Source organism: Panthera uncia, chromosome A2 (assembly GCF_023721935.1).
Source record: "Panthera uncia isolate 11264 chromosome A2, Puncia_PCG_1.0, whole genome shotgun sequence".
Taxonomy (NCBI): Eukaryota; Metazoa; Chordata; class Mammalia; order Carnivora; family Felidae; genus Panthera; species Panthera uncia.
The window spans coordinates 54,683,626-54,700,225 of record NC_064816.1 but is presented as its reverse complement, the minus strand read 5'-3'; the positions used below and the strand labels follow the sequence as shown (position 1 = coordinate 54,700,225).

At 42.2% G+C, this 16,600-nt stretch overlaps 1 protein-coding gene across 1 annotated transcript in view; it reads left to right on the top strand.

Annotated features, from left to right (window-relative positions):
• Window positions 1-1,221: 1,221 nt before the first annotated feature.
• The window catches only part of ISY1 (ISY1 splicing factor homolog), a 25,521-nt gene continuing 10,142 nt past the window's right edge, over window positions 1,222-16,600 (top strand). Inside the window, exons 1-6 of the mRNA XM_049641095.1 lie at window positions 1,222-1,497; window positions 3,580-3,602; window positions 4,207-4,258; window positions 5,967-6,032; window positions 7,037-7,079; window positions 11,732-11,844. Of these exons, the coding sequence (XP_049497052.1) occupies window positions 1,495-1,497; window positions 3,580-3,602; window positions 4,207-4,258; window positions 5,967-6,032; window positions 7,037-7,079; window positions 11,732-11,844 (300 nt within the window). The 5' untranslated portion in view covers window positions 1,222-1,494. The remainder of the gene's footprint in view (window positions 1,498-3,579; window positions 3,603-4,206; window positions 4,259-5,966; window positions 6,033-7,036; window positions 7,080-11,731; window positions 11,845-16,600) is intronic.

Sequence of the window (16,600 nt, the reverse complement as noted above, 5' to 3'; positions counted from 1 at the left end):
CCATTTCTGAACTTGAGGTGGCTGTTGGCCATAGTCACCTCTCAGCCGTGAAGGGAAAAGGGCAAGGGAAAGGCGTGTCCATACTTTTCATGGCATTGCCTATGTGGCATTTATTCCCTCCATTCAATTCCCATTGGCGGTTATATAATCACAAACCCACAATTAGCTGTCAGAAGTGGGAAGATGGGAATCTAGTTGGGTGGCCATATGCCCGGCTGAAATTTTAAGAACTTGTCCTTATCACCGCTCAGGCATGAGATCCTGGTGTCTATTCTGAGTACATGTCTGTCCTGTCTGATCCTGAACCACATGTCAGCTGCTTTCCCCAGATGGCTTGTGCCTCCTGGGTGAAGCTGAAGTGCCCATCATTGGTTGCGTCCTCTGGTAGAGAAGACACCATGGCCGAAGCTGTAACTGGCTTAATTTGCTACTGTCCTTTACCTGAATTCCACACAGCTCTGGACACCATATGGGGATAGCCACCAGAACCGTACGTATCAAGTGGCCTCTCCCGTGTCCCTGGGTCCTTGTCTGACGATCTCCTGATCCCAGCAACGCGCCCATCACACACTGACCGCATCTCTCTGGGTAATGACCCAAACTACCTTTCTAACCAACCTCCTTCTCCAAGTAAGTAGGCTTTTCTTCCCTGGGCCTTAAATTTCTTATCTTAAAAGAGGGTGACTTAAAACACTGGTCCAGCTCTGATTGAGCCTGGCGATTCCACAAGAGCTCAGAAAAAGTTAAGTCCCCACGTAAATGACAGGGAAACGCGGAGGAATTTACGAAGCCCCGCCAGCTCGAACTCCTGGAGAACACTCGCTCTGACCTGACCAAAAGGGCGTTTCAGCGCCTACTACCTGGGGCCTGCGGCTTCCACTTCTTGAGCTGCCTAACCTCTTACGAAGGCTAGGTTCAGCGAGCCCAGTCGGCTGTGAGGACTCAGTTCGTTCAGAGGCATGAGGACGAGCGACTTCCGAAAGGGCATGTTTCCTCTCACCAAAAGAAATAAAAAAGGGGCCGGTGGAATGCGATCCAGAACGGCAACCATAACCCCAAGCAGCTTACAGTCAACTGCACCCGGTGTCCTCCGCTTCCGCAGTACCAATAGTTAACGCAAGAAAATTTGCACTTGTTATCGCGAGAGCGAAACCAGACGTCGGGAGCGGAGTCTAAGACACGTCAGTCTCACTACGCAGGCGCAATTTGCCAACGCCCCCAGTCTTCGTACGCGCGTGTCAGTGCGACGCCCGAACGCCTAGGGAAGGCAGTCCTACAAGAGCGCTTTTGCGTTTCCTCTTCCTCCTCTAGTAGAGAACCATTTTCGCTTCCGGCCCCCAACTTCCGGTCCATCCCGTTTGTCCTTCCGACAGAAAAATCGGTGGTGCGGCCAGCTAGAGTGTTTCAGTTCCCGCCGGGGTCGGCCTCGCCCGAGTCAGTGAAGCTCCCGGGGCTGGGGCCGCGCGGCCCGAGGGCGGCGCCCTCACTGCCACCATGGTGAGTTGGGTGGGTGCGTGGTGGAGGGGGCGAGCGGGCGCGCAGTGAGGGCTCCCAGCCCTATTCGGTCGCTCGTGGTGGAGGGGTGCAGCCGGGCATCACTGCAGGCTTCAGGCTCTTTGTCTACCTGTAACTTGGGTTCTCTTCCTCCTCTCTTCAGCTGTCAGAATTTGGGGTGGGAAATGGGAACCTCGGAGAGCGGAGTTACCGTCTCCAGCACTGTTGTAATCTCGATGAAGCGCCTTATCTTATCGCCCGGGAAAACTAAGAGAGGCGCAAGGACCGGCAGCGAGTCACGGTGCCTGGCGTGGGCCCACTTGTTTGTCCCCAGGTCCCATACGGGGGATGAGCAGCGGGGGTGACAGTATGTTTCTGGGTTATTTGATTTATGTCTCTTCTCTTCTCCATCTCCCCCGCAAGATGTAAACTTCACGGGGGTCGGTCTTTTCAACGTTGCTTTCTTAGTGTCTAATAGTGGCTTTCTTAGGGGTGTGACACGTTGTAGGTGTTCAGTAACGATTGAATGGATGGCGTAGTGTTACTACCACAGAGGGTATGATCTCTGTGGTCTGGAGTGGTTTGTTGGCTTCTCCATTGGTTCAGGAAGCACACCCGACATGTCAGTGTGAGAATGCACCTAGCGCTGGTACAAAGAAGATGCTCATACATGTTAGTTACCATATTTTCATTAAGCGAAGCCCGCATAAGAAGCACAACACGCAGTAATGAGGTTATAGAAGATGTATTGCAAGCTCTTGTAGATTAATGAGCCCAAGATCCCAAGAAGGGAAGAAACCTTCTTGGGCTGGAATCAGACCTTTCTGTGGGAGACTATATCCCAAATTACTGCTTCATACTGCCCTGCTCAGCCTTGAGGCTCGTCATTTCTGAACTCTAACAAACATAGGGAATCCTTCTGCCTATTCCCTAGCAGGGGAGAAGAATCCCTGGGCCTAGATATTTTTGGGTACAGGAGTTGTTGGGTATTTTATATCCCTGTCACCATTACACATTCATATATGAGTGGGCTTACGTTACCCTGGGTACGTGCCCGTATCACATTGATTCATTGTTTGGTGTGGAAGTTCCAACGAGCACCTACCGCGGTGTTTTAAGCATGCAGTAAACATTGAGAAACACTAAATTAAATATCTAGAATCTCTAGGATTTAGTAAAATAGGTAGGACACTGCCTCAGCCTTCAAGGTGATGGCTTCCCCTGGGAGAGCTGCTTTGTTTTATCCTTAGTTGGTAATGTGTTCACGTATCCGCCAAGCTTTTGCCAAGTTTGTTGCTGTGTCCATTGTAGCAGAAGGCCAGGAAGGAGACTTACGTTGAACTTAACTTTTGCTGAGGCTCTAGAAGCTGCATACCTGATGTTTTTATGTGTTTATCTCTTAAGTCTTCATGACATCTCTAGGAGATAAGAGGTATGATCCCTGTTGTAAAGGTGGGGAATCTGAGAGACTACTTCTCCGGGATGGTGAGTGGAAGAGTTGAGAGTAAAGTTCAAGTCCCTGACTTAGCAAGTACTCTTTCTACTTAAACTACAACCCAGAAAACATGTTCTGTGCTTGACAGTGTTTCAGGGACAGTGGACTTGACACTTGTGTGACAGTAGTTACATAAAACTCCTTTTGGAAAAGCCAGTCTTTTCTTCCTCAAGTTCTGCTGGCTGGAAACAGACAGTTGGGATGCTGAGTGGAAAGGACCATGGTAGTTACAAACCCACACAAAAGGTAGCAGCCCAGTTGGGAAGAAGGGGCCACAGACGAACTTTCTGGGATGGCGATGACACCGGTGATACATTTTGAAGGATGGATAAGAGTCAGATCCAAAGGGTGGGGAGGGACAGTGGAGGAGTGAAGATTTTAGGTGGAGGGAGCAGCGTGGGTAAAGTCACAGGATTTGGACGTCTTTTGATTATTTTTTCTTTTGGTTTTCTTTTCTTTCTTTTTTATCTTTTGGGATACTAGTTCAAACATTATGCTTGTGACTGTCCTTTTGATACTTTTCTCTAAAAGTATGTGAAAAAAGGGTATTTTAAACATGGGCATTTTTCTCCCCTTCTGTCTCCTTTTAGGCCCGAAATGCAGAAAAGGCCATGTAAGTATCAATTCAGTTTTGTCTGTAAATTTTAAGGGACTTAATTATCACCATGGAGCTCTTCTTGTGTTTGGTTCTTTCGTATTTTTCTTTCTCTACGTGTGTTAAAATAGTATGCCTGTGTTCGATGTTTGTTTTCCCTACTAGTGTTTTCTGACAACTCCCCAGAACTTATACTGGATAAACACTAGTTTAGTTGGGGATGGTACAGGGGCTATGAGAGTGACAACTAGGCACCCCATGATGCTAGTCTTTTAGCATCCGGATGTGTTGCTCACCAAGTGGTCTGATCAGGAGAGTTTCCCACGGTCTTTACACACAGTGTAAGTAAAATAGATATTTGGATGTTCAGGAACACCCATGGCTTTTTAAGTTCCACTGTCGGGACACGGAAACCCATAACTTCTCTTTGGTGTCTTAATCTCTTGTGCATGCTCATGTATGCTCTCTTTTTATGAAGAATAATTATTATAATCTATTTATGAATAATGTTCATGAATGGCTGATGTTAAATATGGTCATGAGCAGATCTACGTCATCTAGGAACTTGAGTGATAAGAAGTCTGTGAGCGGTATCTAATGGATTCTTCTCTGTTTCTGATAGGACGGCCTTAGCAAGATTTCGCCAAGCTCAACTGGAAGAGGGAAAAGTGAAGGTTGGTGTAAATCTTCATGAATTGTAAATCGTTAAGAATAAATGTGGTAAAACTCTCTCCTGAGCAGACGAGACTTCCAATTTCTTGTCTATAGCCACTGGCACTCTTAGGAGTCTATACATTTGAATTCTAGGTGTCTCTCTCTGTAGCTGGGGCAGTGTGATTGATGATCTAGCTGCTTCCATTTCCTCTGTATTATGATAATTGGCTTTCCATATTATCCCAGCTCTGTCTAATAGTGAATAATAGAAAACGGAATGTGCTATGGAGAGGAGCTCTAAGCTGATACCAGTAAATGATCTTGACTCATGGAGACTCAACCAGGTCAGGGATAATAGGCAGCATTCTTTCAATATTTTTGTTTTATTTTATAGAAATTAAACACACAGGGGCGCCTGGGTGGCTCAGTCGGTTAAGTGTCCGACTTCGGCTCAGGTCATGATCTCACAGTCTGTGAGTTTGAGCCCCGCGTTGGGCTCTGTGCTGACAGCCCAGAGCCTGGAGCCTGCTTCCGATTCTGTGTCTCCCCCTCTCTCTGCCCCTCCCCCACTCACGCTCTGTCTCTCTCCCTCTCTCGAAAATAAATAAAACGTTAAAAAAAATTAAAAAAAAAAGAAATTAAACACACATGCTCACACACACATGCATGTGTACACATACACGTTTATGTATGTTCTGAATATTGTAGATATTTCTTTTTTTTTAAGTTTCTTTATTTTGAGAGAGAGAGAGAGCAAGTAGGGGAGGGACAGAGAGAGAAGGAGAGAGAGAGAGAGGAGAGAGAGAGTGAGAGAGAGAGAGAGAGAGAGAGAGAATCCCAAGCAGCCTCCACACCATTAGTGCAGAGCCTGATAGAGGGCTCGAAATCATGAACCATGAGATCATGACTGACTGAACCACCCAGGTGTCCGATAGACATTATTTCTTTTTTCTTTTTTCTTTTTTTTTTAATTTTAACATTTATTTATTTTTGAGACAGAGAGAGAGAGAGCATAAACAGGGGAGGGTCCGAGAAAGAGGGAGACACAGAATCTGAAACATGCTCCAGGCTCTGAGCTGCAAGCACAGAGCTGACGTGGGGCTTGAACCCACAGACCGTGAGATCATGACCTGAGCTGAAGTCGGATGCTTAACCGACTGAGCCACCCAGGCGCCCCGATTGACATTATTTCTTAAGATAATATGAATATTCCATGAAGTGAATATAACCTAGCTTACTTAGTCATCTCTCTATTATTGAACTTTTAAGTTGTTTCCAGTGGTTCACTGTACCAGATACAGTGCAATGTATGTATGTTTTTGCATGTATAGTTGTTTCCTTTTTTAAAAAAAGTTATTTATTTATTTTAAGAGAGAGACAGTGCATGCGCAAGTGGGGCAGGGGGAGAGGGAGAATCCCAAGCAGGCTCCACCCTCTTAGCACAGGGCCCATTGCAGGGCTCTGTCCCATGAACCGTGAGATCATGACCTGACCTGAAATCAAGAGTCAGATGCTCAATTGACTGAGCCACCCAGGCAGCCCTCGTATAGTTGTTTCCAAGTGGAAACTGTAGTGTGAGATATAAGGCTTGATGGAGATCATTTGGAACTGAAACTTCAAGTGTGTTTAGACCACTAGACATTTAGTCTTCAGGGCTGAATCAGTTGTGAATGCTGCACAGAGCTTGTAACTAGTACAGTGGCAACATGTGTATTTTCTTCTTCATAGGAAAGAAGACCCTTCCTTGCCTCAGAATGTACTGAGCTGCCCAAAGCTGAAAAGTGGAGACGACAAGTATGTTCTGGGTGAATCTGGTCTTAGTAGAAGTAACAAGTCTCTGATTGTTTCTTTTTTTTATTGAAGTACAGTTGACACAGAATGTTACATTAGTTTCAGGTATACAACATGGTGATCCCACAAGTGTAGCTACTATCTATTACCATAAATGCTATTATAATACCATTGACTATATTTCCTGTGCTGAACTCCACTGCACCTCCCCATCCCCCGCCACCGTGACTTATCAATCCATAACTGGAAGCCTGTATCTCCCACTCCCCTTCACCCATTATTATGCCCATCCCCCACCTCCTTCCCCTTTGGCAGTCATCAGTTTGTTCTCTGTCTTTATGGGTCTGTTTCTGCTTTTTTGTTTGTTAATTGATTTGATTTGCTTTTTAGAGTCCACATGTAAGTGAAATCTGTCTGGCTCATTTCACTTAGCATAATACCCTCTAGGTCCATCCATGTTGTTGAAAATGGCAAGATCTCATTCTTTTTTATGGCTGAGTAGTGTTCCGTTGTATATGTATAACACATCTTTCTTATCCATTCAACTGTCCAAGGACACTTGGGTTGCTTACATATCTTGGGTATTGTAAATAATACTGCAGTTAACATGTATCTTTCAAATTAGTGTTTTCATTTTCTTTGGGTAAATACCCAGGAGTGGAATTATTGGATCATATAGTATTTCTATTTTTCATTTTTTTTGGAACCTCCATGTTTTCCATGGTGGCTGTACCAGTTTACATTTCTACCTACAGTGCACGAGCGTTCTCTTTTTTCTACATTCTCACCAACACTTACTTCTTGTCTTTTTAATTCTAGCCATTCTGACAGGTGTAAGGTGATACCTCATTGTGGTTTTGATTTGTATTCTGATTGTTTCTTATTCTCTCAGTGATTCTTTACCAGAATTCTAAGTATTTTTAATTACTAATTTTGAATTATATGTTTTCTGTGCTTTCAGACATAATCAAAAGTCATGAGAATATTACCTTTTCTTTTTTTCACAGATCATTGGAGAGATCTCTAAAAAAGTGGCTCAAATTCAGAATGGTAAGCTAATTTGTCTTTTACAGTGTTTTTTTTTTTTTTTTTTTTTTTTTTTTAAGTTTTACTTATTTTGAGAGAGAGTGCATGCATGCACGAGGGGGGTAGGGGCAGAGAGAGAGGGAGAGAGAGAATCCCAAGCAGGCTCCATGCTGACAGCATGGAGCTCGACCCCACAGAACCATGAGATCATGACCTGGGCCAAAGCCAAGAGTTGGACACTCAACCACTTGAGCCACCCAGGTACCCCTGCAGTGTTGATTCTCAAATCCACCATTAGACTTGGGGATTTCAACACTTCTCTTTCAATAATCAGTAGAACAAGTAGATAGAAGATCATTAAGGACATAGAAGAACTGAATAATAGTATGAGTCAATTTGACACTTCTAGAACATTCCACCTAGCAAAAAAAAATTTTTTTTAAGTTTTATTATTTTTTATTTTATTTTATTTTTTTGAGAGAGAGAGAGCCAGATGGGAGGAGCAGAGAGAGAGGGAGAGAGAATCCCAAGCAGGCTCCGCACGATCAGTCTGGAGACCAAAGCGGGGCTCAAACTTACCAACCACCGGTGAGATCGTGACCTGAGCCGAAATCAAGAGTCGGACGCTTAACCGACTTAAGCCACCCAGGCATCCCAGAATGCTTTCTTTTTTTAAGAGCATCTAGAATAGTCACGAAAATAGAACATGTTCTGGGTTATAAGACAAATGTTAGCAAATTTAAAATAATTGAAATCTTACAAAGTATGTTCTCTGATTATAACAGAATTAATGTAGAAATCCGTAACAGAAAGATACCTAGAAAATTCCTAAATATTTGGAAATTAAGCAGCATGTATCTAAGCAACTCATGTGTCTAAGAGCAAACTGCAAGGATATTCGAAAATATTTTGAAGTAAATGAAAATGAAAACATAATATCAGAATTTAAGGGACAAAAACAATTTTGGAGGGGGATGTTCTTTTTTTGTATTAAAATAATAGAAAATAAGAAAGGTCTCAAATCAATGATCTAAACTTATACGCTAAGAAACTAGAAAAGAAGAGTAAACCAAACCCTAAGTAAGCAGAAGGAAGAAAATAATAAAGGTAAGAGCAGATATCGATGAAACTGAAAATGGAAGATGAAGAGAGAAAAGTCAAAAGCTGGTTCTTTTCTTTTTTTTTAAAGCCTCACTGAGGCTTTACCCTTTTATTTTTTATTTAAAAAAATTTTTTAATGTTTATTTATTCTTAAGAGAGAGAGAGCACGTGAGCAGGGGAGGTACAGAGAGAGAGGGAGACACAGAATCCGAAGCAGGCTCCAGGCTCTGAGCCGTTAGCACAGAGCCAGTGTGGGGCTCGAACTCAGTAACTGTGAGATCATGACCTAAGCCAGAGTCGTTCAACCCAACGCCCCTAAAACCTGGTTCTTTAAAAATATCAGTAAGTGATGCCTGGGTGACTCAGTCGGTTAAGTGTCTGATTCTTGGTTTTGGCTCAGGTCATGAGGTCACAGTTCATGAATTTGAGCCCCACATCGAACTATCAGTGCAGCAGAGCCTGCTTGGGACTCTCTCTCTCTGTCTCTCTCTCTGTCTCTCTCTCTGTCTCTCTCTCTCTCTGTCTCTCCCCTCCTCCCACCCGTCCCCTGCTCACTCTTTCTGTCTCTCAAAATAAATAAACTTCAAAAAAAAAGAAAATTAAATAAATAAAAAGGTCAATAAAATTAGTCAGACTGACCAAGAAAAAAAGAAGATACAAATTAGGAACATCTAGGGGTGTCTGGTTTGCTCAGTCAGTAGAGCACATGACTCTTGAGCTCAGGGTCATGAGTTCGAGCCCCACGTTGGGTATAGAGATTACATAAATAAACAAGCCAACAAACAAGCAAACTTAAAAAAATTACAAGCACGAGGAATGACACTGGGAATATTACTACAGACTCTCCAGACATTAGAAGGTTAATAAGGGAATGTTACAGACAATGTTATGCCTGTAATTCATCAACTCAGATGAAACCGACCAGTCCTTGAAAGACAGAAACTTAAAGAGAATTAGTTCTTACCCAGGGGCAGTTTTGCCCCTCCAGGGGACATTTGTCAGTATCTGGAGAAACTTTGATTTTTATAACTTGGGGTGCTACTGGCATCTAGTGGTTAAAGCCAGGGAAGCCACTAAGCATCTTACAGTGTATCCTGCAAAGAATTATTTGACTCAAAATGTCAGTAGTGCCACTGTTTAGAAACATTGTTCAAGATGAAATTGAAACCTGAGCATTCCTATGTCTATTAAAGAAATCAAGAATTTTTTTTTTTTTTAAGTAAACTCCATGCCCAGCATGGGGCTCAAACCCATGACCCCAAGATCAAGAGTTGCATGCTCTACTGACCGAGGCAGTCAGATGCCCCTGTATCTGTTAAAGAAATTGAATTCATAGTTAAAGCCTTCCAGCAAAGAAAACTCCAGACCCAGATGGCTTCACAGGTAAGTTCTACCTAACATTTAAGGAAGAAAAAATACCAATTCAACACAGTTTCTTCCAGAAAATTGAAGAGGAAGGAACACTTCCTCCTTCATTTTAGAAGTTTGACTATTAGCATTACCATGATACTATAATCAGAAAAAGACATTACACGTAAAATTTCCAACTAATATTCCTCATGAGTGTAGAAATCTTCAATAGAATATTAGCAAACCAAATCCAGTAATTTATAAAAAGGATAACACATCACAACCAAGTGAGATTTATCCTTGGTGTACATGTCTGATTCAGTATTCAGAAATGAATATAATTCACTGTATCATCATTCTAAAGTAGAGAAGCCTCTCTAGATGATCTTTAGTAGAGATCATCTCAGTAGATGATGGAAAAAATTTTTGGCAAAATTTAACATCCACTCATGGTAAAAACTCTCTGCTAACTGGGAATAAGAGGGAATTTTTTTCACCCAGATAAAACACTTCTCCCAAAAAACCTATAGCCAGCATCGTACTTAATGGCAAAGGTTGAATGCTTTCCTCCTAAGAGCAAGGACGAGGCAGAAATTCTTACCGCTTATATTCAAGGTCGTACTGGAATTCCTAGTCTGTGCAGTAAAGCAAGGAAAGGAAATAAAAGGCACACAGATTGGAAAGGAAGAAATACAATTCTCTTCTCAAACTATGTCATTTTCCGTGTAGACGATCCCAAGAAATCTTATGGGAAGCTTTCTAAAGTGAATAAGTGAGGGTAGCAAGGTTACAGAGTAGAAAGGACAGTACACACAAATCAATTCTGTTGTTATAAACCAGCACTGAAAAATTGGTAATAGAACATTTGCAAAAAGGGCTATTTACAAAAGCACCAAAACAGAAGAAATACTTAGGCATACATCTAACAAAATGTATGTGTGGTCTGTTTGCTTAAAACTAAAACATTGATGAAGGAAATCAGAGAAGACCTAAGTAAGTTGAGAGGTACATGGCATTCGTGGATGGCAAGACCCAAACCTAGTAGTGATGTCAGTTCTTGGTCTTTTCAAATATTACCACAATCAAAATCCCGATGGGATTTTTTTTTTTAAATACGTTGCCAGATTTTTTCTACATTTTAAATGGAAAGTCAAAGGAACTAGGATAGCCAAAATAATTTTGAAAAAGAACAAGATTGTAGCATTCATACCACCTAACTTTAAGATTTTATATAAAGCTACTGTATTCCAGATAATGGGGTGGGTAGTGGTGAAAGATAGACCAATGGAAGAGAGTAAGAAATAGAGCCACACATGTGGTCAGTTGACTTTTGACAGTGGTATAAAAGCCATTCAGTGGAGAAGGGGGAGGGAGGTTACTCCCTTGCAACAGCCACGTGATACTTTGTTTCAACATATCAAGGTTCATTAGCCATTTCCCTTCCTTTGTGGTGGGATGCTCCAGCTGCTCTTGGCGTGGGAGACAACACCTCTGCAAACTCTCTTGTGCATATTCCTTTAAATGAGTCCCTTAGGGGGCGCCTGGGTGGCTCAGTCGGTTAGGCGGCCGACTTCGGCTCAGGTCATGATCTCACGGTCCGTGCTCACGGTCCGTGAGTTTGAGCCCCACGTCAGGCTCTGTGCTGACAGCTCAGAGCCTGGAGCCTGTTTCGGATTCTGTGTCTCCCTCTCTCTGACCCTCCCCCGTTCATGCTCTGTCTCTCTCTGTCTCAAAAATAAATAAACATTAAAAAAAAATTTTTTTAAAGAGTCCCTTAGGCTTCATTCTCAGAGTATAGTCTTTGCCAAAAGATGTTCCCATATAACAAAACATTGCTTTCCTGAAAGGGTGAAACCAACACAGAATTCTCCCAGTCCCGGTGCTTATGTCAGCCTCGCTGCATATTTGCTGGCGTTGGATGCCAGGTGCCCCCACCATCAAAGTATTTTAATAGTTGCATAAATGGAACAGTAGGATTGCTTCAGTTTATATTTCTTCAGTTGCTAATGATGATGAAGGTTTTCCTCAAGAATTTTTTTCCCCTGTGCTGGTGGGGACTCGGTTCATAATCCTTGCCATTTCCTTTATTTGGGTGTGATGGTTTTTCTTATAAATTTAAATGAGTGTTTTTGTCCCGCATACCTTTGTAGGTATTGACATTTATTTTTAGGGTATAACACTGAGTGCTATTTTGAAGAAACAATGTTAATGTTTTTGTTTTCCAGCTGGTTTAGGTGAATTCCGAATTCGGGACCTGAATGATGAAATTAACAAACTGCTAAGAGAGAAAGGACACTGGGAAGTCCGGATAAAGGAGTTGGGTGGTCCTGATTATGGAGTAAGTAAGCCACTGTGCCAGCGGATCTTGCGGGTAAGCGTTTTGTCAGGCTGGGTAACTTTGCATCCGCTGCAGCTCCCAGCCCATGCTGGTCAACTTTGCATCCGCTGCAGCTCCCAGCCCATGCTGGTCACGGAGTAGGTACTTGAGGAATGAAAGAAGCTTTGAAGAATGCCTGTTAAATGTGGACAGGAAACATGGGAAAGATAGGGAGGATAATTCTTTTTTTTTTTTTAATTTTTTAATTTTTATTTTTTTTTAATGTTTATTTTTGAGACAGAAAGAGACATAGCATGAGCAGGGAAGGGGCAGAGAGAGAGGGAGACACAGAACGTGAAGCAGGCTCCAGGCTCTGAGCTGTCAGTACAGAGTCTGACGCGGGGCTCGAACTCACAAACTGTGAGATCATGACCTGAGCCAAAGTCGGATGCTTAACCGACTGAGCCACCCAGGTGCCCCTTAATGTTTATTTTTGAGAGAGAGAGAGAGAGACAGAGAGCGAGCAGGGGAGGGGCAGAGAGAGAGGGAGACAGAATCTGAAGCAGGCTCCAGGCTCCACACAGCCAGCACAGAGCCTGACGTGGGGCTTGAACTCACAAACTGTGAGATCATGACCTGGGCCGAAGTTGGACGCTTAACCGACTGAGCCACCCAGGCGCCCCATGGTAGGATAATTCTTAAACACCCCATAGCACAGCCATCAGAGCAGATAGGGCCCCTCAGTTTACTGTCCAGATGTTCTTGAGTAAGCCACTTAATCTCTCTGGGCCTCTTGTTTGTTCGTTTATTTATTTATTTTTAAATGTTTATTAATTTTTGAGAGAGAGTGCGAGTAGGGGAGGGGCAGAGAGAAAGGGAGACAGAGTTTCTGAAGCAGGCTCTGCTCTGACAGCAGAGAGCACAATGTGGGGCTCAAACTCACAAACCGTGAGATTGTGACCTGAGCCGAAGTCTTAGGCTCAACCAATGGAGCCAGCCAGGCGCCTCTGGCCTCTTGTTTAAAATGACCATGGTCCTGGAGCACCTGGCTGGCTCAGTCAGAGGAACATGCCGCTCTTGATCTTGGGGTTGTGAGTTTGAGCCCCACGTTGGGTGTAGAGATTATTTAAAAGAATAAAAATATTTTTTTTTTCTTTTTTTTTTTTTTTTTTTTAAATTTTTTTCAACATTTTTTTATTTATTTTTGGGACAGAGAGAGACAGAGCATGAACGGGGGAGGGGCAGAGAGAGAGGGAGACACAGAATCGGAAACAGGCTCCAGGCTCCGAGCCATCAGCCCAGAGCCTGACGCGGGGCTCGAACTCACGGACCGCGAGATCGTGACCTGGCTGAAGTCGGACGCTCAACCGACTGCGCCACCCAGGCGCCCCTAAAAGAATAAAAATATTTAAAAAATGTGTATTATTTATTTTGAGAGAGAGAGAGTGGGGGAGGGGCAGAGAGAGAAGGATGGAGAGAATCCTAAGCAGGCTCTGCGCTGTCAGTGCAGAGCCTGACATGGGGCTTGATCTCACATACTGTGAGATCATGACCTGAGCCGAAATCAAGAGTCAGATGATTAACCAACTGAGCCACCCACGTTCCCCAATCTCACTCTTTTTATGGCTGAGTGTTCCATTATACATGCATACACACCCCACATCTTTTTTTTTTTTTTTTAATTTTTCTTACTAACATTATTTTTTGAGAGTCAGAGAGAGACAGAGCACAAGCAGGGGAGGTGCAGAGAGAGGGAGACACAGAATTGGCTCCAGGCTCCAGGCTCCAGGCCCTGAGCTGTCAGCACAGAGCCCAACATGGGGCTCAAACCCACAAACTGTGAGATCATGACCCGAGCTGAGGTTGGTCACTTAACCGACTGAGCCACCCAGGCGCCCCACACACTACCTCTTCTTTATCCATTCATCAATCCATGAACAGTTGAGTTGCTTCCATATCTTGGTTATTGTGAATAATGCTACAGTATTAGGAGTGCATTTTATCTTTTAGAATCAGTGTTTTTCATTTTTCTTTAGGCAAATACCCAGTAGTGGAATTATTGGATCATATGGTAATTCTGTTTTTAATTTTGAGGAACCTCCATACTGTTTTCCACAGTGGCTGTACCAGTTTGCATTCCCACCAACAGTGCGTGAGGTTCCTTTTATTCCACATCCTTGCCATGCCAACACTTGTTGTTTCTTGTGTTTTTGATACTAAGCCATTCTGACAGGATATCTCGTAGTTTTGATTTGCATTTTCCTAATGATGAGTGATGTAGAGCATCTTTTCAATGTGTCTGTTGGCCATCTTTGCCTTTGGAAAAATGTTCATGTCATCTGCCCATTTTTTAATTGGATTATTTGTTTCTTGGTGTTGGGTTGTAGAAGTTCTTTTATATTTTGGATATTAATCTCTTATTGGATATATCCTTTGTAAATATATTCTCCTAATTAATAGGTTGTCTTTTTGTTTTATTGATTATTTCCTTTGTTCTGTAGAAGCTATTTATTTTGATGTAGTCACAATAGTTTATTTTTGCTTTTGTTTCCCTTGCCTTAGGAGACATATCTAGAAAAGTGTTGGTATGGCCGATGTCAGAGAATTTAGTGCCTGTGCTCTCTTCTAGTGTATTTATGGTTTCAAGTGTCACGTTTAGGTCTTTAATCCATTTGGAGTTTCTTTTTGGGTATGGTGTTAGAAAGTAGTCCAGTTTCATTCTTTTGCATGTAGCTCTCCAGTTTTCCCAGCACTGTTTTTGAGGAGACTGTCTTCCCATTGCATATTCTTGCTTCCTTTGTCGTGCATTAATTGGCCATATAATTCTAGGTTTATTTCTGGGCTCTGTCTTGTGTTCCGTTGACCTGTGTGTCTGTGTTTGTGTCACTGCCATACTATTTGGATTGTTACAGTTTTGTAGTATATCTTGAAATCTGGAATTCAGCTTTGTTTTTCTTTCTCAAGATTGCTTTGGCTGTTTGGGGTCTTTGTTGTTCTATACAAGTTTTAGCATTATGTGTTCTAGTTTTTTGGAAAGTGCTGCTGGTATTTTGATAGGAATTGCATTAAATCTGCAGATTGCATTAGGTAACATGGACATCTTAACAATATTAATTCTCCCAGTACATGAGCATGGAAGAGCTTTCCATTTCATTTGTCATCTTCAATTTTTTTCGTGAGTGTTTTACAGTTTTCAGAGAACAGGTCTTTCACCTCCTTGGTCAAGTTTATTTTACAAATTTTTGGTGCAATTCACATTAATCTTTCAATATTTTTCTTGAATTTTTTTTAATGCTTAACAGTTTTATTTCCATTTTCTATGTGTAAAAGTAATACATTTAAAATTTTAGTTTCACAAGATGAGACGAGTTCTGCAGATTAATGGTGGTGAGGGTTATATAATATTATGAATGTATTTAGTATCACTGAATTGTCCACCAAAAATGGTTAAGATGGGTGGTGCCTGGGTGGCTCAGTTGGTTGAGTACCTGGCTCTGGATTTTGGCTCGGGTCATGATCTCATGGTTTGTGGGTTTGAGCCCTGTGTTGGGCTCTTCGCTGGTACTGCAGAACTGCTTGGAATTCTGTCTCCCTCTCTCTGCTCCTCCCCCGACTTGTGCATGCACGCTGTACACTCTCTCTCTCTCCCTCTCTCAAAATAAGCAAATAAACTTTTAAAAAAAGGTTAAGATGCTGGGGCGCCTGGGTGGCTCAGTCAGTTAAGCATCCGACTTAGGCTCAGATCATGATCTTGCAGTTTGTGAGTTCAAGCCCTGCGTCGGGCTCTGTGCTGACAGGTCAGAGCCTGGAGCCTGCTTTAGATTCTGTGTCTCCCTCTGTCTCTGCCCCACCCCCACTCATGCTGTCTGTCTGTCTCTCTCTCTCATAAATAAATAAACTTAAAAAAAAAAGGTTAAGATGGTAAATTTTGTTATGTGTATTTTGCCACATTAAAAAAGAAAAGTAGTACATTTATCAAGTTCAGAAAAGTATAAAGAAGCAGGATAGCATTCAGTCAGGATGGCATTACCTGGATGAAACTACTTGAATAGTTCCTTCTGTTGTTTTCCTGTGAGTGCCACGATTGAGATCACACTCACTGTGTATACAACTTTGGTTGTAGGATTTGTTTCTTTCCAAAATAGTAACATTGCCTGTGTAGATACTACAGAGTTTTATGCAAAAAAAAAGAAAAAAAAAAAAGGAAGAAAATATAAAATAAAAAATCATAAAAATTGTAAAATATTAAAAAATTTGTTATATTCTATGAATGATACAGAATGTTATATAGTTTTCTACTACACAGAAATAACTACTACTGACATTTTCTATTTAACCTTTCTAGCATTTTTTCTATGTATATATATGTTTATTTTTACGGAAATTGTTTTTTATTGTAACTATATGCTTTGTTCACTTAACAGTGTTTCAGGAGCATACTTGCATGTCAGTAGTCATTTATATCATCATTTTATTTTTATTTTTATTTGTTTATTTTTAAGTAGGCTCTATGCCCAATGTGGAGCTTGAACTCATGACCCTGAGATGAAGAGCCACATGCCCCTCATCATTTTAATTTTTTTTTTTTTAACGTTTTATTTATTTTTGAGACAGGGAGAGACAGAGCATGAACAGGGGAGGGTCAGAGAGAGGGAGACATAGAATCTGAAACAGGCTCCAGGCTCTGAGCTGTCAGCACAGAGCCCGACGCGGGGCTCAAACTCACGGACCGCGAGATCATGACCTGAGCCGAAGTCGGCCGCTTAACCGACTGAGC